At 39.5% G+C, this 20,683-nt stretch overlaps 1 protein-coding gene across 3 annotated transcripts; it reads right to left on the minus strand.

The window, feature by feature from the left end:
• Positions 1–469: 469 nt before the first annotated feature.
• LOC145480577 (uncharacterized) lies at positions 470–17,432 on the minus strand. Of its 3 annotated transcripts, XM_081458838.1 has the most exons (18): positions 17,364–17,432; positions 14,476–14,550; positions 13,432–13,865; positions 12,619–12,772; positions 11,994–12,173; positions 10,300–10,482; positions 9,972–10,154; positions 9,637–9,819; positions 8,283–8,450; positions 7,869–8,076; positions 6,718–6,946; positions 6,036–6,204; positions 5,416–5,562; positions 3,939–4,085; positions 3,219–3,329; positions 2,637–2,696; positions 1,178–1,534; positions 470–943 (listed from the first exon to the last, which is right to left on the minus strand). In XM_081458838.1, the coding sequence occupies exons 2-17, from the start codon at positions 14,528–14,530 to the stop codon at positions 1,182–1,184; spliced, it is 2,964 nt and encodes a 987-aa protein (XP_081314964.1). In that variant the 5' UTR covers positions 14,531–14,550; positions 17,364–17,432; the 3' UTR covers positions 470–943; positions 1,178–1,181. The 3 variants fall into 3 exon arrangements, with proteins under 3 accessions (XP_081314964.1, XP_081314963.1, XP_081314965.1); XM_081458837.1 differs by having other exon boundaries at positions 470–1,534; XM_081458839.1 differs by lacking the exon at positions 9,972–10,154 and having other exon boundaries at positions 470–1,534.
• Between the last annotated feature and the right edge of the window lie 3,251 nt (positions 17,433–20,683).

Raw genomic sequence — 20,683 nt, forward strand, 5'->3', positions numbered from 1 at the left:
GATTACTCCCTGAATTGTACGACACGAGGTCCAATTACTAATTAATCGTATCTACAACAAATTTCGGAATTAAAAATGTCTTTAGAGAACTTCTTTTGAGCTGAAACGTCTGTAACGCTTTTTATAAGTTTTGAAAACTATTAGAAACAGTGCAAAGGAAGCCATTCAATCGCGCGTAATTGACGTGCGAATCACGTGGGTATCCATTTACAGGTATCCGATTGCGAAAAGTTCAAATTGGATACCTGTAATTGCGCACCGATTACATGACAGATAGGCCCGCGGAGAACCAATCATGATTGAGCATTTTGTTATAGATACGATTAAGGAGGATTGCAACTTCACTGTAAAATTTTCTACTTTCTCTTAAGTTGAGATTAATTCCATCAACCCCTCATCTCCCATCCCGAATTTGATTTACGCCGCAGCAAAAAAAAAAAAAGGAAAAGCTCTTTGTTTCTGCGTCGGAAGTCAAGTCAGAATCAGAAACGAAGACCCATTAAGTAGCAACGCTCTCAGGTTAATATACCGAGGCTTTGAATTGATGTTTTTAACGTTACTCCACTTGCTTCAGACATGACAAGAATATCATTTAACGTTTTATGTAGAAAGTTCACAAAACGTCGGTCACGGAAAAGAAAGGTACAAGTAATCACACTCGCGTGCCCAATGTAACACCTCTTCCTCCAAGCGTTCGAAGGAATGCCATCATTTCGATCACTCTAAGTTACCGCAATGATTATGTCGCCAGCCAGTCAGCTGGCCCACCCACCCAGCTGGCGGGCTGAGCCAGACTGCCGGCAGATCAATGAATTACAAATCAAGAAACACATTCAACTTGCACTTTAATTTATTTCTCACTCATTTCTACACCTTTTTACTTATCCCATTTAATATCCCGTTCTCATTTTTCGTCTGGCACGATGAGGGCACACTTTAAAATCTGATATTTAAAAAGAAGAAGACATTAGAACCATAACTAGTTTAGGTAGATTTAGGGCGCCAAAAATAAAGCGAAGATGAAAAGATTGATTTTGCATCCCTGGATTAGTTATGTGTCCGGACAGGATCCCTACATGCAGTTCAAAGAACGATTTACAAGGTACATGACACCCGCGTTTCATCTGCTTAATTCATTAACGAACAGCATACGAACATATTCACCGTACGTAGTTACCTGATTATCGACGTCCCCAACCACCACCGTGACCAGGGCGACCACCACTTGGTCGACCACCCCAGCCTCCACCACCACCGGGACGACCCCCACCACCATAACCACCACCACCTCCGGGACGACCACCACCACCCCAACCTCCACCACCTCCGGGACGACCACCACCACCATAACCACCACCTCCGGGACGACCACCACCACCTCCGGGACGACCGCCACCACCGTATCCGCCACCACCACCACCGTGACCTCCACCACCGGGACGACCGCCACCTCCATAACCACCACCACCACCACCGTGACCTCCACCGCCACCATGACCCCCACCACCACCGTAACCACCACCACCACCGTTACCTAAAAAAAAATTGAGAAATATGTTAGTAAGGTTTTGAGAGTTAAGCTTTGGTCTGTTCCTCAACGACTTGTCTAAGATGTCTTTGTTACAAGGGTAATGATAATAGACAGTTTTTAACTAATCTAACTGAAAAGTTGTCAGTATGCACCCTTAAAGTTCACCACTAAATTTTCTCCGATTCTTGTTGGTTTAAATTGATCACGTGACGCGATAATGTTCATCCGCAGAGAGACACTATCAGCCCATAGACCATAGTGCCGGTCCCGAGAATAATACAATAAAGACAATATAGTGTTAATGTCTCGGAACTATCGGTCTGATAGTTGCCGTTGGAAATTTGATGTTCTTAAAACTAGCATATTTGCCCTCGAAGCTTCGCTTTTCGGGCAAATATTTGTTTTAAAAACATCAAATTTCCGCGGGGCAACTATTAGCCGATAGTTCCTCGACATAAACACTCTATTGTTCAATTAGCGACGCGTTTCTCTAACCGATTGCTGAGATCTGAGAAATTTTTACTGAAGGATGAGAAATTGTCGAACACTTTACAGATTGATAACTGAGTTCTCGAGGGTCAAAAAGCAGCAGGAAGATCTAAAGAGACCTGGTGAGGGAGAGTAGTAGAGAGATAGCAGGCGGGATGGAACGACTGGAAGACTGCGAAAGCTGTAGCCGTGACAAGGTGGATTGGAAGAAGAATGTAGCGGGCTTATGCTCTCACTCGAGCGAAGAGGGACAATGATGATGACGAGCTTACATTTTAGCACCCTCACCTTCTATGAAGTGTTAGCCAAGGTTGGGGATAAGGTGTATTCAGAAATCTCACTCTTTGTAAAACAGTAACGGAGTTTAGTTTGGAGATCTTTACTTCTATATTTCTATGGTCTGCTTTACAAGCTGCCTCATGGCGGGTCCAGACCTTGAGGTTAAAGAGAGGGCCCACAAAAGCAGGAATTGAATATGTTTCTGGCTTACACTTTCAAAAAAAAAAAAATAGGTCGCGAACTGTACCGTTTTTCTCAAACAGAGAAGGAAGGAGGATGGGCTTTCCCAGGGGTCCTTCTTATTGCTTAGATCTACTGCTGATTCAATAATAATTACCTCCGCCTCCTCCGCCACCTGCACCGCCGCTGCACAGACCGCAGCTCTTCTTACACATATCTGAAGGGAAAAAACGTTGCAGGTCATATTAGTACGTTAACCCATAACTACTTCCGGGACGTACAGTAATTGATGGTAGCTAAAATTAAAAGAAAAAAAAAACATTAAGCTGTTGTATTTAAGAGATTCAGTTAGTTTGCGTTGAATCGCCTCTTCACTTTCCAAGCCAAGCGTTTCCATAGCCTAACAATTCTTTTTAGCTTCTACATTGTAATCCCCTTTGATAAGTCTAGGTGCTTTTGGGGAAAACAATGACAAATATGTTTAAATAAATAAAAAGCAATGCGATCAACCACACGGGGCGTAACTGTCTTCATCAACCCATACTTTGACAATGTCAGTCAAACACTCTGGATCTTATTTTTTCAAGAATAAGCTTAGGAGTTGTAACCTTCACAACTTTTACCCCAAAGAAGGAAAACGTTGTACTTCCACGTCTGTTACTTTCATTGATGAATGTTGGGAGGGAGGGATGGGTAGAGTTATGTTTTTTAGTGACTGAATTCTCGTGAAACTGCTTACCTTTCAGTCTCAGGTAACCTTGACGAATACGATAGTTGCATTTGTATGGGTTTTTACGTGCTTTTGACCACCATGGACAAATGTACGGATCACTATCTTGGCACGAGTCAACTGCGGAAAATTGAAAAGCAAATTTACCAAAGCGGTTTTCACTTGAGTGTCAAAAGAAATTCGCTTTAGCTTTGAATTTGACTAGCTAAAAAAAAAAAAAAACACTCGCGATGTGTTACAACTATCACAACTACCTACGTTAAAGCCTCGGACATTTGCTTCAATTCTAAACACGAGGCATTTTTGCTGGTGATGGGTATCTAATGTGCGTGGGTGGTGCGTGATGCGAGCGTGGCTGCCGTCTTTTTGTCGTCGTGAAGATCGCCGGGGAAGCGAGAGAAACGAGACCATGTGCTCGCGTAGGATGTACTTTCACAGTAGGAAATAAACTTTACTTTTCTACTGCCCCCCCTCCCCTTGAGTGTGATACGCTAATGTTATTAAATAAGGTTCAAAGTTTTGTTTTATTCACAGTTTGTACGATCTGCTTCATTTTTCCTACAAGTAATACCGGATTTGAACAGTCTGGCTCTGACAATTTAGCGCGTACGCGTAACTTAATAGCAAATGTTACCTTCATGCTTTAGAAGGCCAAGGGTTTTTGCAAACAGGTATAAGAATTACGACAAATATTAGTTTGCTGTGCACGCTTTGCCTTCCATCTCTTACCATTGCATCGACGACAACTCTTTTTACATGTATCCCACAGTGTAAACTTCTTTCCAACGTAGAACATTGTTGGTGGTTGTACTTCTTTCCAACATTCTCCCGAGGCGGCTTTTGCTGGACAAGATGTTTGCTTATCTTCACAAGGTTCTTATGTTAAAAAAAGATTTAGATATAGATGTCAAAGCAATATTTGTCAGTTTATTACCTGCACCACTCTTCTCTTCTAAGCCTAGTCAGTAATTGCGATAAAGTATGGAGATCTGGCATGAACGACATGTGTGGTTTTCTCAAAAACATTGTTCACAGGTGACCAAAGTATTGAAGGAATTTGTAAATGATGCCCTATAGGTATACTTGAAAAAATATATGAGTTAAAGCATTCGATGAACTGTTGTCGTATAATTGTTATGCTTAATCTCCATTGAGAATCGATCTAATTCTCTGGGTGAAACGATTTTAATGAGGGGAATCTTGGCTTTGCCTAAGACCAATGACGACACTTAAGAGGGCCGAAAACGCTTCCCGTCATTGGAAAGTAAATGCGATTTTCTGCATTATATTGGTGGCTTGTGTAGAGAAAGTATCGTCCCGTATTCGGTATAGGGCGGTTTTGCGTAGCGACGAATTAAGTCCAATACGAGAATATATTTTCTGTATGCAATGCCGCCAATATAATGCTTGCGTTAATGCCGTCTCAAAATCCTGGTTAGTTTTGTATTGCGATTTAACCATTCTTTGAGAAAACATAACGACAGAAACGCGACACTATCCTTGATTAGAATATAATTTCCTAGTATGCGCGTATATTTGTCATGGATAATGCATGCAGTGATATTTTCTGTTTGCCGGGTAGTTACTTTAAAATTTATACTCTTCAGCCGTGAATTTCTTTCCGATACTAAAGAAATTTGCTTAGCGTATATAAATGAGGTTGTTAAAAGTATCGAAAAAAGAAAAAACCCGAAGAATTTAGACCAACTTATCTTTACTCAAACCGATAAACTTCTCAAGATGCGACTTCGCCATCTCGCTCGCGCGAGCTACACTGACATTTTGTACAGCTAGTGACTCGCAAACCGACTACATTGTCGAACTTTGAATGATTAATTAAAATCAGTAAACCGCCTTTTATCGTCTACATTTAAAAGCTCCCTTTTACACCAAATGGCTCGTAGAGATAAACTAGTGCATAGTAAATGGTGTCTGAACCGTGTAAATAGCAAGAAAGTATTTAAAGCAAACTTTGACAACCCATGTTCAGTACCACGTTATCATGGCAATTTTTCAACCAATCACGCGAGGCAAAAGTGACACCCCATTGCCGTGTCATAAACTATTACTCAGGAATGCTTTGTGTGGTGTGTCGTGTCTCACTGAGAAAATGTGAACATTGTCTGGGACAAAGATTGTGTTGATCCTTATGCTTCTTTTGCTAAAGACCTGAACGGTCACTCCTACCACAGTGCATGATGCTTACGTTGTCCTGGACAAAGGTTGGTATTGCAGTGTTTCTTTTGGAGCTTTAAATGAAGGCTGTTTGCTGGGCATCCTCTTGTGCGAACCTGGACTCCACCACCACAAGTCTTACTGCATTCTCCATAAGCTCCCCAGTTGCCACAATCACCTGTTGACACACAAGCAAACTTAGGATAAAAATGACATGGAATAACTACTTCAAATGAGAATTGCAGATTTCTTAGCGTTACAAATCTTCGTTGTTGAGATGCCCATCGTTGGTCCGGTCTTCCGAGAATTATGTTAGGTTGTTTCTGCGGGAACTGCCACACAATTAGTCACCAGTTAGCTAAATGGTAACGTTTGAACATTTCGTGAAGGAAAGTAGAGGAAAGAAAAATCTCTTGCTGGAGTTTTAAAGAGATGATAGGGATTAAACACGAGGTCACAGAGGTTTCCCTGTTTGTATTAACACACCCGCATATTGTGCATAGAGCTTGTAGTACATATATGTATTTTATTCTCTCGAAGAAGAGAATTAGAACCCATTTCTCTTGCCATTTCTCTTGCCATACGTATCTCTATTTTCAATTGGGGATCATGTCCCTATTTCGCACTCGAGTTTCACGTTTGGCAACTTACCAGGATACTGCTCCTCACAAGCCATTTTCATGATTTCTTCTAGTTCCCTTTGTAATTGCCAATAGTTTGCTACTTGCAAGACGTCTCTGCTGTAGCTGGCGATTTGTTCCAGTTCTCCCTCATTTATCCCATTACCAATTCCAATGGCAACTCTCCTGACCTCTGCTTCCTGCATAGAAAAGACGCTTTTTGCATACAGAAAAGCACTGGTTTCAAGTAGGAAAATCTCGTTCCTCGTATTTCATCAGAAACCAGACACTTATTCTATTAGCCTTTTTTCCTGTTTGGATCCACGAACTGTGAAATTTAAAGCACGAATGCTTGGAATACTACTTTTCAAACTCAATTATTCAACAATTTTGAACAAAGGATTTTGGATTTTAGATCCCTGTTGTCTCGTTAGTGCTAGCTTCGAGTGAGAAAATATGGCGCCCCGAGGCTCGTCAAATATACTCCGCTGCAGCGTTTGGAAATGCGGCAAAACGCAGTCTCCGGTTCTCAGTTAAAATATCATGATTACATTTTAAAACATTCTTCCCCTTTTTGAGGAGAGGAATTTTCTCGCTTTGTATTGGATTGTCATGGATTTTGAGATGTTAAGGCTTGTTACTTTAATTGGAAACATCTATTTGAATCGGAAAACGATGAGAGAGGCAATGATTGTTTGCGAACAATTGCTCACATCCAGAGGAGGGATCACTTGGCTGAATGGCTTGCTTCCTTCATTCGTGTTACCATCTGTGAGCACAATCAACACGTTTGGTTTATCTGGTCTGTCACCACTGTCTTCCCAGCCAAAGAAATCTTCAGCTGCTAGTTCCAGGGCTCTATCTGTTCTTGTTCCACCTTGAATGTGCGGCAAAGTGTTAGCTTTAGAGCGTATTGCGTCAATCGATTGGCCATCGGTAAATCTACAACAAAGGAGATTAAAATTAATTTTTCAAACTCATTCAGTAATAGTTTGTCAAGTTTAGATGAATGAGATCCTGACCGCTACGGTGTCTGGACATCTGACCAAAATTAGCACACTTTTTATTTCTCCTTTCTTCCTTGGTTTAAGTTTCGATTGCAAAAGAAAAATGCTCAAGAAAATCCACGTTCAAACACCTCGAAGTCCGCCAAAAATATCCCGTTTCACGTCATGTTTCAACTCTCCTCTAGGTATTTGCTAATATGGTCAAACACGGCCTCTCGTTTTGATATACCAGTGGAAATGCATGATGAGTGATCCCTCCCCTTGGAATAGCTTTGCCGTTTATTTCATTAATCGTATTGGTGCCGATAAATTTAGAAACCAGATATAAAAGATTATTGGAAAATAAAGAATAACAGGACTGGGCTGGCAGCAGCAAACATTCATCAAATGCTCCACGCAAAAGATAGTTCCGTTTGCAGTAAGATAGCGTATGTTTTTGTATAATTTGATGAAAACAGCAGTTGAGAATGGAAGTCTCCACTTCTAGAGATATATAAACTAAGGGTCTCAGTTCCCGGCCTGATCAATCGATGACCATCGTTGATCGGAAATCCAATCGATCAATCGATATCAGTCAATGACAATTAGTTAATTGTTAACGATTGCTATGGGCCAATCGATTGCTATGGTCGAGTACTCTAAATGCTGTCGATTGCCATCGATTTCTTTTTTATAATAATCGATGACAATCGATGGCAATCGATGGCAATCGAAAAACAAAAATTTTTTGTTCATCCATTGGTCATCGATTTCCTATATCAATGGATTAATTGTTATCGATTGCTATCGATTGTTATCGATTATCAGTTTCATCGATTGATTAGGCTGGGCTCATTTCAACCGCTTCATCTACCAACCTGTGCCAAGTATGTGCTTCCCAGCTATAGAGAAGGATCGCCATATGTGTACCTTCTTCAGATATTTCAAGTCTTTCAGCCAGTTGTATTATATATTGACGAGCAATATTGTAGTCCTGTTGGCTTATGCTGTTGGAGGAATCGATGATGACACCGACATCAAGATGTTCCTTGCAAGGTTTTGGCGGCGGAGGCTCCGGAGTTGGACCTTCAAAGAAGCGACCAGCAGTAAAATTAAAAGATTTGTGAAAGAAAGATAAGATTGGAGGAAAAGAGAATGGAAACGAATACATAAACAATCAACTAAGGGCTTAGTTTGAGTTTCTGAAACAATCATAAAACCATATATAACTTTCCACTGAGGATAAGACAAATTTCAGATGTAGCTATTAATTCAAGTGTTACGGTGCTTACATGGCTGTGGGTTGCAAGACTCCCATTTTGTATCACTTCCTTTGCAGTCTTCGCCATCTCCAGAGGGGGGTGGGTTGGTGCACGTTCTTTTTCTCTTACGTGTACCTCCTCCACAGGTCTTATCACAAGGACCTGGGTTACCCCAGGGAGACCAGTTTCCATCTTCACCTGCAGGCGATTAACAAACCGACAAGAAAAAGATGCAAAGGATGGCGCCAATTTTCTGGCAGTTAGTTATTTGCATCTGCATATAAAATTTCAGCGAAGAACGTAAACGTACAGAAGCGAATCATTTAGTTTTTCCCAAGAGGACACGGTAACCAATCCTGCAATCCGATTGGTTCTTAGTGCAATCCGAATTTTCCTATCTCTGACCATGGTCACGGTAACGGCGGGAAACAGCGTGGGTGAAATTGTCGTGTTGGTCAATTTTCGTGAGTGGACTAGCCATAATGGTCAACCTTTACCCTTTTTACACTTCCATCGACGATTAATCCACACAAGTTTATCTCTATTCACTTTTAAATGGCAAGGAAAGTCACTATAAGTAAATTCATTTGAGTATTTTCAGAAGTTGTGAGAGTTTGTTTGGTTGCTTGTACCTCGGCGCTGTAATGGCGCGTAATCCTGTGTTTCTCTCGCCGCACAATTTACCCCCAAAAAAGTCAATTGCAGTCGAGTTGACCTCTCTGATCGTTTCTGTATTTAAGAGAATTTCTGTGGAATGCACTTAACGGATTTCCTTACTTTCTGCTACTCAATTTACTGTAGGAAAGTCAGATTTCGAGTGATTCGCAACGACTGATAGAAATTGTTTTTGTCGTACAACTTGAAACTTTGCGCGAAATTCCACTCCGGAAAAACGGTTTTGGAGAACTTAACTAGTGAACTAAATACAACTAACATAAAGTAGTTCGAAATAAATCTGTTCTTTAATACATCTTTCTTTGTCTAGTATCTGAGTTAGGGTCAGTCCGTATAGTGAAAAACTGTGACATCGGGCTTGAAAATGCTGCCCTCGGCCTGCGGCCTCAGCCTTTTTGAAGACCTCGGTCACAGTTTTTCACTATACGGACTTCCCAGCCGGCAAATAACATATATATATATATGCTGTAACTATGGCCCGGAAAATCCCTTTTAGAACATGACAAATTAAAAATATTGGGTACTTTTTTTGGATCCAAACTGTGACCGTTTAAGACCAGCGAATGATCTTTGCTGACTATACTTTGCTGGGTTATTTAAAGAAGAAAACGTACACGAACATACTACAACGAGTAGCGAGCAAGGAATTACAAAGTGATGGCGAGGAAGGAAATATACTATGATACACTACATTTTGTATGAAACGTACCACAATCCTGTGTGTTACATTGTTTTTCGTCCTCTGCTGGTCCCAGGTTTTGCTCAATGCATGTTAGTCCACCTCCAGATGGAGGAGGATTGGTACAGGTTCTCGACCGTGTCTGAACTCCTCCTCCACATGTTACACTGCATTCCCCCCAGCTAGACCAGTCCGTGTAACCACCAGGTACGGCTTAAGGAAAACACAACAGATTATCAACTTGAATTCAAAAAGCTTTCTGTGGTTTTAGTCTACATGTCGCTCTAAGTTCCGAGTACAATTTCTGGCCTCAAGATTACCATTATATCATTGCGCGTTTAACATTATTCAAAAAAGACACTTACGGCATTCTTTCTTGTTACATTCTTGTTCTTCCTCTGCTGGTCCAAGGTTTTGATCAATACAATTTGGCCCACCCCCAGATGGAGGAGGTTTGGTACACGTTCTTGTCCGTTTCTGAACTCCTCCTCCACATGTTACACTGCATTCTCCCCAGCTAGACCAGTCCGTGTAACCACCAGGGACGGCTTAAGGAAAACACAAGAAATTATCAACTTGAATTCAAAACAATTCTCTGCAGCTTAAGTCTAGCTCCAAGTCCCGAGTACATTTTTTCCCCAAGACTACTATTATATCAATACACCTTGGACATTATAAAAAAAAGACACTCACGACAAGCTTCCTTGTTGCATGCTTGTTCTTCCTCTGCTGGTCCAAGGTTTTGCTCAATGCAGTTTGGTCCACCTCCAGATGGAGGAGGATTGGTGCAGGTTCTTGTCCGTTTCTGAACTCCTCCTCCACATGTTACACTGCATTCTCCCCAGCTAGACCAGTCCGTGTAACCACCGGGTTCCGCTAAGAAAAAAGTCTCAATTCAATACGAAGCTTTAATTCAATACAGGTTAATTAAAAGGTATAGGCACGATGAGTTCCGTTTTAACCACCAAGGTTATGAAATTATCGAAAATCATTGACAGAATAGTTCCAATAAAGTCCTAACTTATAATTTTTATAACTTATAATTTATGTTTTCATTGTCCCTTTGCACAAGGGAGTGCCGAAATAACCTGAGTTGAAAACATGACAGTTGATTAATTCAGTGGAATCCCCATTAAGAGAACCACATCCTCATATCCTCGGACAATGAGAAGTGTCCTCCAAATAAAGGTTTCCGGCAAAAAGAAAAATAGGAGCAGAAGCATTCCTTCTGTAAGGACCAACGTTTTTGTCCGCCCTTCTTTAAAAGGTGTCCCCAAGTAGATATTGGAAATAATTAGAAGTTTAAGCATTTAAACTGTGGTTAATGAGCTCTGTAGTCTACATCATAGCTGTCATCTAAGGTTGTCACCAGTTCTGTTACCTTCCCCCTATTAGCCATTGTGCATTAACCTTAGGTCAATGTCCAATGCAACTCGACAGTTTTACCACATGGGAAATCATACGACAAAGCTCCCAGTGATTTTCCACCATGCTCTCATGTGATTTCAGCGTGCTATACCCTTCCCTTCCCTCAATCCCCAGTTAGTAAAATCCCATTGTTTTCTGACCCTGTCCCAGTTGTGAGCTAGTATTCAAGCTAGGCCGTTCTCCGCTTTCCCCTCCCTCCCCCCCTGTATTGGTAGCTTTGTCCTTTCCCACCTTTTTTCCTCCATGTGGTTGTGATTACCTTTCATGAGAAGGTGGCTTTCGCCTGCTGAACCTTCTCGGTTTCTTCACTGCCACGTTCTATTTGTTATATTGTGTGTAAACCATAGCTGCTTAGTCAATAAAGGTGTTTTGGTGGCAAGGAAGTGCAACCTAGGCTGCACTTTGCCCCACAGTAAGTGCTATGGCCACCCTTGGAAATAGGTCCGGATCTCTCCAGGATGGTGTCATCGTACCATCTGACCTATTGTCCTCCCAGAGGGGCACCCCCTCTTCTGGTCCCCTTAGTGACATAGGTTCCCCTAGAGACGCCGCTACTCTAGGAGAGAGAGGCTCTGTCTTCCCTGCCACCCATGTTTTGCAACCGTAATCAGTGTTTTGTTTCTGTTTCCTTTATATACCCAGCAAAGGAGAGGGAGGGGGGGGGGGGTTGCAATGTTGTTACCCATATAACTATCCTCGCTGATACTGTTAGATGTGCCCCTCCCCCTGTGTGGGTGTGGCTTTAATAATTTATACTAAATTGCACACCGGCAGGGTCTCATTATTGGCAATTAAAAAAATACTTCACGGGACATTTGGAAAGAGTAGCCTAAACATTTCAAGACTGTAAAGTCACCGAAAAATGTAACTGACAACTAAGATTTCAGCACCCTCATTTAGACCCTCATATGGACTTTGTTGTGGTAAACTATGAAGAAGAATAACTGTTATGTTCTTACGACAGTCCTGGGTGTTGCAGTCTTCAGTCTCCTCAGGTTGAAGCCCCTGTTCAATACAAGTTTTCCCTTTGTTTTTTGGTGAAGGGTTGGTGCAAGTTCTTGAACGTTGTTTAGTTCCTCCACCACAGGTTGCAGTACATTCCGTCCATTCCGTCCACTCAGTATATCCTCCATCGATATCTAAAATGTAAACAAACACGAAGTTACAGTTCATAAACATTTATGGTTAATGAAAAAAGAGTTTGTTAGGTCATAATGCGCGGTAAAAACAATTATTTATGCGACACTTATTGCATCTCTTTTAAGTTATACATTACGTTGTCCTACATCATACATGAAGCATATATGGTGATCACGAGGTTGACGGTATCCTTTCAACAAAAACTCACTTATCAAACTTTATGGTTTATGGCTGACTGACAGAGTGTTGGCCAGTACTTTCCTTTTTAACCGTTTCGACCATTCCGCTTCTCCTCCCTCTCGGTCTTTCATGTATAGCAATGTATTTTAACCCGTGAATTCCGGGCTGATGAACTGTGAGTTCATAAATCACAATGCCGGGGGCTCAAAATTTTTTTCCCTTAGAAATGTAGCACTGGATAAGCACTGCAGACGAAATACATACTGCAAGTTTTTTCACGAATGTCATCCAACTGGTTGTCTAAGTCTCCAAAATCCTCGGCATTCACCACTCTGCTCTTGTCCCCAGCAATGGTCTCAAGCTCTGATTCATCGATATCCTTCCCGATGCCAACAGCGACTCGATGAACGCCAGCTTTCTAATTTGGAAGACCAAATTCAATTATTTCTTAAGAAAGTAAATGTGCTACTTCTAAAATGAACTTGTAGTAGCCACTTTATTCGAGCCAGCAGACCCAGTTTTGAATTCAGCTGGTTAAAATAAGAATATACATCTCTCATCTATTATGATTCACAGTGTAGATGAGTAACTTAACCATCAACATTTTCAGCAGGTCGGGCAGAAGCCTTTTGCATTTCTATATTTTTACTTTCATAAGTTTTTCTCAGAAACGCACAGCTTTTTGGAACGGCAGCCCTCCCGCATGCACTGCCGAGTCAGTTATCATCATCCTCATGGCAATTTTCATACATATAAGCTAAGAGGATCTCGAAAAGGGTGCTGAAAACTCAGTTATCAGTTAAAATTACAGCCCTTTTCTACGCTATCAGTAAGTTGCATTGTTCTGTCGTTCAGGTATCAGTAAAAAAAACTCGCCATTCTAAGAGTGACCAATTTTCGATCAGTCATCAGGTAAACTCCATCCAAACTTGTTTTATAATGATTATTATTGCTCAGGTAAGGACTTACACCAAGTGAAGAATAATGGTTCTTATTATTGGACTTATTGCAATAATTCTGCCTTCTTCTAAAGCTTCTTTCAAGGTTCGCTGTCTTTCAAAGCATGCATGTTCTAACCTCAAGCGTTGGTATCACGGTATCATAGGGCTTTGAACTTTTGTGCGTATTCCCGTCAGTGAAAACGATCATGATATTCGGTGATTCTGGTCGATCGCCTTTCCCTTCAACAAACACTTCTTCGCCGACTGTTTTGAGTGCTACGTCAGTCCTTGTAGGGCTTCCTAATTTGTCGTTTGTCTTCATTAGGTCAAGGAGTTCTTTAAGCTTCTCGTTGCTGTGGTACGCTGGATTGTCAAGACTAACGCGAACTTTGGCGTTTTTAGCGTACGTGACGATCGAGAAGTGCGTTTTGTCTTCGCCAACATCATACTTGTCAATGAGAGATTTGACCGCGTCCAACATTTTATCATAGTTTTCCTCTCCTACGCTCTTCGTTTGGTCAATAACGATAGCTATATCTAGCGGAGGATTCTCACAATCGGACGAAGTAGCTGAAAAAAAGGGAAGAAAACGAATTTTATCATGATATTTTATTGTCACGGTGAGTTGAATCTTTCCTTTTAAGGAGGCGTCGTGGCCTAGTGGTTAGGGCACTGGATTTGTAATTTGTCATCTTGGTAACATTTAGAATGCTGAATTTTCAAACCCTCAGTTACAGTTCTGCCATTCCGGATTTGATTTTCAGCAGTAATGGCCTTGTTGATCATTGGCACAGGCCAGTTGAACAACCCAACAGTTGCCCTCCGTTGTGAGTCAGTTGGTTAATTTGGTCATCGTTTGATTTAATATTTAGGCCCGAAACGTCTGCTATATAATTGAGTTTATTTGGCACCTTTGCGGGTAATTAAATCTGTCACTATTTTTGTCTCATCAAGTCACATTGTCACATTACAATTACCCAGAATAAAAACTATTCCGTATCCAGTTTTCCAGTAAAATGCGTTACATTGATTCAGTAATAGTGTTTTAATGTCACAGTCACTGTCTGAAATGTCATTTTTTTTGCTTGAATTGAATTACCAGTTTCGATGGTCTGTGGAACACTAACTTGCCTTCACGTTGTTAGCCGTGTTTCTTTAAATTTCAATAAAATCTACTTACCTAGGGATTTTGTGAGACACGCTGCGACAAAACAACACAGCCACAAGAAATACATTGTGGTTGTCTCGTTGACGACTGTTGAAAATTAAAGGAAAACGGCAAATTAACTCTGCAATGAAAACCCTAGATTTTACAATTATATTAACATTTGTGCGAATTCATTCAAGAGGTAAATAGAAAAGACCCATTGATAATATATTGAACAGAATGTACCGGAATATGGAAAAACAGTCAAAAGAGGGCGTAACATTTTTTTTTGTATTTTCTATTGACGAGAAAACTGGAACGTTGCAACCCTGCTTGTTAATTTTAGAGCTTTACATAAAGTGAGATCTTAAGTATTTCAGATAGTGTTTCAGTGAAAATAGTCTAACTTTCAATAACAAAACTTGAATTTTTAGTCCCTCGTTGCAAGTGCGTTGAATAAATAAATAAGACGATTCTAGCAAGTAATTTCAAAACTGAAAAAGTGTTCTTGCACGCCTTTGCAAGAAGGTGGGTAAGGAAGGGGGGAGGGGACGGGGGAGGGGGGAGGGGGCAGGATTGCTGTTCCCGCGCTTGATTTACTGTAGAACTTTGCAAGCTATTGTCTCTACACGCTTATTGTCTAGGGACACTTGATCTCTTAAAGGAGCCACGTCACGGTTCGCGCATCTTGAAAAGTGTATCCCAAATATTTCAAGTTTGTCGTTTGTAATCTGTGTGTGTCTTTTCCATCCTTGTTCTTACTGTGACTAAGCTAAGCTGCTTTTCAACAGAGTATAAGCTACATACGTAGACGCAGTAGAGTGCTGCCAAGTAACGTATTTTGTTTGGAAAATTTCCCAACAAAAGGCGTCAGATATCATACATTATCAACAAATTTTGGTTAGTTTTTAGCGATTTTTTCCAAGACATGACCACAAAGAATTTGAAAAAGGCTGATCTGCCAGACTTTTCCAATTTGACATGACAACCTTGTGCATGCGTAACTCTTTGTAATACTCTTCTTCTTTGAGCTTCAGAGCACTTCAATTCCAAGTTTTATTAAAACTAAATCTGTAAATTATTCTGTTAAGGTTTCCATCAACGAAAATACGCCTTTCAGGTATTTACTCTCTGAAGTCATTGACAGTCCTACACTCCGTGTTAATGAGACAATACATGTACTATCAGTGATGAATTCGAATTTGACACCGGCATTATTTCATAAAGTAAGCACTGCTGGATAGTGTGTAGAAGTATCAATAGAGTGATTTTAACACGAGTCGAAGTGTTTCTGATTTTATTTGAAACTAACCTGCTCTTTCCTCCAAAAACCCAAATCAAAATAATGGTATTTAAATATGCCTAAAAGACTTTCAGGATTGCAATTTAACTGTTGAAGAATAGTTAGCTTGGTAAAATATAAGAGAGCTTTGATGTGGAAAAACGTTTGGCGAGCGACTGAGGTAAAACTCGAATACACGTTTGTTTTTAAAGATTCGATAACTTGCCACGAAAAAACCCACCCAATTTAAAGTAGAAAGACCACACGCATTGGAGGAGCCTAGCAACTAAACGTGCACCTTAGTAATATCTCGGTCTGAACAAAATTTCGCCGAAAATTTTAAACAAAAGTTATATTGTAAAAAGTCTAAACCAGGCCTAAGGGAAAGAAAACTAAAAGGAACATTTTTGGCGCCTGGTTAATACCTTTCAAGAGGGATGATTGAACATGAGTTGAAATTTAACTAACAACTTGAAACCAGAAAACAATACGTGTACCACAGGTTATTAATCATTTCAGTAAACAAAACACCGATGCTGCCGAAATATCAAAGCAAACTGAACAAAGCAATATAATAGTATTTGAGAACCGACGCACACGAGAAAATTATTGAATTTAAAATTGGTTGCTCTCAAGTTCTTTCACCCCCTATTTAGACATCTAACTACTCACTCAATTTGTTAATGGTTTGAAAAAAAAAATCATTTGTGGAAAGTTTTTCTTGGCGGTTATTTCGAAATGTAGCATTTTCCAACACACTCAACAGACTCAAGCAAAATATTAACTAATCAGTCCTCTAGGCAAATCTCCAACCCCCTTCGTTCAGTGACCTTTTTGGTGTTTGAACAAATGACTAAACGTTTCAGCTCTTTGATTATGAACGTTTTAATAACTTTGTAAACCAAAAGCAAGGTATGTTAGAAAACTTATCGACCTCAAGTGTATTTAATTCGGTTTCATTGATCGTTTCCCTTCTGTTATATACGTTCAATGGTATGATATAACTTGAAAACAACTCTCCTCTTTGGTCATGCATCTGTTGGTGTTTGACGGCAAGAAATGTCCCACGTTTTCAGCCGCTACATTTTATCGCCTACACCATGGTGCCTTGGGCCTATATACTTCGGTGTCTTCAGGAAACACTTCATGCTTTCGGGCGACGCTTTGTTTCATTCCATTGTTTGGAAATTTTTATCTCCTTTTGAGTTATTACTCTAAAAGTTTCCCTCGTTCCTTTGTTAACAATAACATGTACAATATTGCTATTGACCCTTAACGCCTTTAGAAATCCTTCCATCACATGAAGCATTAAACGTTACCCTTTTTGTCAGTGAACAATTACATTTTACCTTTTCCCCCTCGAAGCGATAGAATGTTTTTAGAACACGCTCATTCGTTACGCATTTAATACGTTGGCAGCTTTTTGATTCTGGCGAAATTGATTTCGTTAGACATTTCTTTATTCATCGCCGCTTTAAAAACAGAAACGAATTGCCGTTATCTATTGGTTAATACTTTTCTTTTGTTGGATTCTTATTTAGGTGCAGCCTTACTGAACATTTCGCCTTACATTTAAATCATCATTAATTCAAAGGTAAGTAACCAGAAAATATCAAATTATTGATACATTTTGACTTACAGCCGTGTTGAGAACTTTTGTCGACTTCAGTAAGCAGTGAAGTTAGCCCTGTCAGTAACGTTAGGATAGTCTCTACCTGGCAAGCTTTCAACTGACTGTTCTTTCACAGCGCCCTTTATTTTAAAATAGCTGTAGAGAATTTAGCTATAGATCAACATAATCTGATTTTGCTTAGTATTCTCTTCCGTAATGCAACTAGATTGAATTAACGTCGCAGTGAGAAATGAGATGTTGATCGAAAGGCCATTCAAATCAACAATGTGGCAAATTGGTTATGAAATTTTAGTCAAAATTAATATTTACATACAAATATCGGTCCTTTGGTCTGGTCTTTTTAAAACAACAAGACGTCTTGTTTGTAGATACTCCTTATTTGACCAAGTCGTTGGAAAATAAAATGGCAAATTTCCAAAGTGCACATGAAAGAAACAGGTGGTGAAAGGAACAACGTTAAAAAATTAAGAAGTAGAGGTTTGATTCACTTATTTTTTAATCGAGAACAAAGTGAAACATCATAGTCCCAATTCCCTGGGAACTGGAAGATCATGGCTCGACGCTCTGTCCCCACCGACCCTTTACCATTGAGCCCTACATTGGTTTTTAAAGCTTCTTTCCAATTTTCAATTTCTTAGCATTCGCAGCTCATGTATGAATTGTTTCCAATTTGCACCAATAAATTCTGTATCAAGAACTGAATAGCTCAAGAAAAAGAATATGGAAACCAACCAACTTTGTATTATTGGTTTTCTTGACGAAATATGTTTACATGTACAGCGTACACGTTGGATTATTTGTAATATTTCATTCTAGCATGTTGTGAGCACGTGTTTTTATTTGCAATTTTTTTAGTCGTAAACAATTCCACAAGCCATAGACCGTAAAAGCGAGCCACGAATTGTAAAACTCATCCCTATAAGAAGTGTTTAGAATAGGAAAACCACATCATTTGTTTTGGGTATATCTTTCAGAAGATATATTTTTGATCTTATCCTTTTTTTGTTGTTGTAGTTTTTGATCCTTTGTCTTATGGAAGAAAACCACCTGTTGAAGGTTACATCGATGACAGTGTAGTATGTCATGTAATGGATGTCATGATATGGAGAACGACGCCTGCTCAAGGTTACCCTGCACCAATTTCAATTTTCATTTTTCACTGGAAAAATAAACTTTGAACTATGAGCTTTGAGACAAATGAAAAAATACGAAAATTCCACAAGTGTAACAATTCACCAAAAAAATGGACATAGCCGTTTTCTACCGGAAGTAAAAGTTTCTTGATTGATTGACAGCTGATGTTTTTTCTAACTTTTGAACTTTGAAAGTGTACAACTTAAAAAATTTTTGTAGAGCTGGAATTTAATACAAGATGATTTATACCTTTCAGTTTAGATAATTCATTGCATAATTCTTCTTCTAGAAAACCTAATAAAATTTGTGAATAATCAGTGTGTAAACTTCAATTTGATACATAGGGTTTAGGGTGTATCTGGGTATCCAGAAACTGGCGATGACCATTTAATTATCGACTGTAGAACTGGTTTTATTCTTCAGAGAGTTTTACTTTGTGACAAGTTGATATGTGCCTTTAATGTTTTGAGAAACAACATCCCTTTTTTAAAGAAAAACATTTTAAAACACAAAGACGATACTAACCGCCCACCCCAGCAAAGATAATAAACAACCCAAAAATGAGCGAATTAAATAAGCCTTTTGAAAGAAATATAAACCCAGGTGATATTTTAGGTATTCACTGGCTCAAGTGTCTTTCTCACCACTTTGTCGAATATCCTTCCGATCTACCTGATCATTATCCTTAAAATTTTGCCTGACACTAATGTAAACAGTAGTTGCCAGTGATTCTTATTTTTTGGCGGTTTTTGTAAATTGCTTCGAATTTTTTCCTTGTGTGTGGTCTCGCTTTGTCAGCTTATTTTTTTTACGAAATATTGAGGCCCCATTGAGAACAATTAAACCTTGCTCTGAAAGAAATGTCATTTTAATTAGTTCCACAGACATGTGTACATTTTTGGAAGCTTTTTTCCGAGTTGCCAGGCTCTTCCAGTCTGTGTGGGTTTATTTTGTATTAAATGTCTAAACTCTGTTGGAACCTACTTCAAATTGCGTTATTTTTTATTGGTTAAAATAATAGTTTTCATCTTTCATTTCATCATTTCATTGTATTTGCCTGTGGCTTAATGGCTGTGGTCACATTTACGACGTAACTAAAGTTTAACTTGAGTTAGTCTCAAATTACGTGACGTCATACCTAACTGTAGTTGGTGCTTTCGGTCGACTTTGCGGTCACACCACGCAGTTAACTACAGTTAGTTCTAATTAGCCTATGGATGACGTCAGAATTAAAAGAAAAGCTAGGACTTACCTTGTAGTTTCAGGAAAAGAATCCTGTTTGTTGCTTTTGATTTTCCCCTCGCTTCACGCTTGGTTTTTATTTTGCATATTTATATATGCTCATCTCGCAAGTGCTTAAAGAATTGTCACATTCTGATTGGTTGTTTGTTTGTAAACTTAAGACGAACCCATGAACCCTGCTTGGGTATAACTATAGTTAGACTGTATTGTTTTGGATCACCGAGGCGTGAATTTTCTAACTATAGTTAGAGCGAACAGAGAAGCGGTCACATTACCGAAATAGCTAACTATAGTTATCCCCGTCTTAACTATAGTTAGCAGGCCAGATGCCACCGCAGCCAAATTGTCTGGAGCTGGCCTTAATTAATTACAAGTATAAGGTTTCTATCGTACAAATTACAAAAAGCTTACAAAAAACCGAATCATTTGCTTAAACTTGAAAGTAAAAAATAATGAAGAAATATGATTAGGCATTATTAAATTCAACTTTCGTAGCCATTAAGACGAGATAAGAGTCGTAAACTTAGCAACTCGCCGGAGAGGTAGTTGGGCGAGATCCTAGTGAGAAGAATTAATTATTACAGAATTGAAATTTTATGGTAAAGAGCTACAAATTAAGATTTAATTAAATTTTTGCGCCCTGAATCGTCTGAGCCGAGTCGTTGAAACAAAACCATTGGACCTTTTACCGATGTCACGTATTATCAACTTCATTATCAGTTTCGTATTTTTCAAATAACAAAAAAACACCCCCATAGTTCAATTTATCATGCCAAATTTAGTAAATATTCGAAGTTTATAATAATCCGTTTTGAAAACAGAAAAATTATGACCTCAAACGTACAAGGAAATGTATGCCAGGGGGGCAAGCTTTGCCCCTGTCATACATTTCTTTGTAAAAAGTGGCTAATAGTGGGGCCCCATATTTTCAAGAGTTTGCAACGGATTCT

The sequence above is a fragment of the Orbicella franksi genome, chromosome 3 (assembly GCF_964199315.1).
Source record: "Orbicella franksi chromosome 3, jaOrbFran1.1, whole genome shotgun sequence".
Lineage (NCBI taxonomy): Eukaryota > Metazoa > Cnidaria > Anthozoa > Scleractinia > Merulinidae > Orbicella > Orbicella franksi.

Excerpts from the sequence above, each read along its gene's own strand:
- LOC145480577 (XM_081458838.1), bottom strand. The coding sequence starts at position 14,530 with ATGTATTTCTTGTGGCTGTGTTGTTTTGTCGCAGCGTGTCTCACAAAA. Across the intron at positions 10,483-11,993 it reads CTGCAACACCCAGGACTGTC|CGGAACCCGGTGGTTACACG; the intron begins GTAAGAACATAA and ends CTTTTTTCTTAG. Across the intron at positions 8,451-9,636 it reads ATGTAACACACAGGATTGTG|GTGAAGATGGAAACTGGTCT; the intron begins GTACGTTTCATA and ends AATCGCCTGCAG.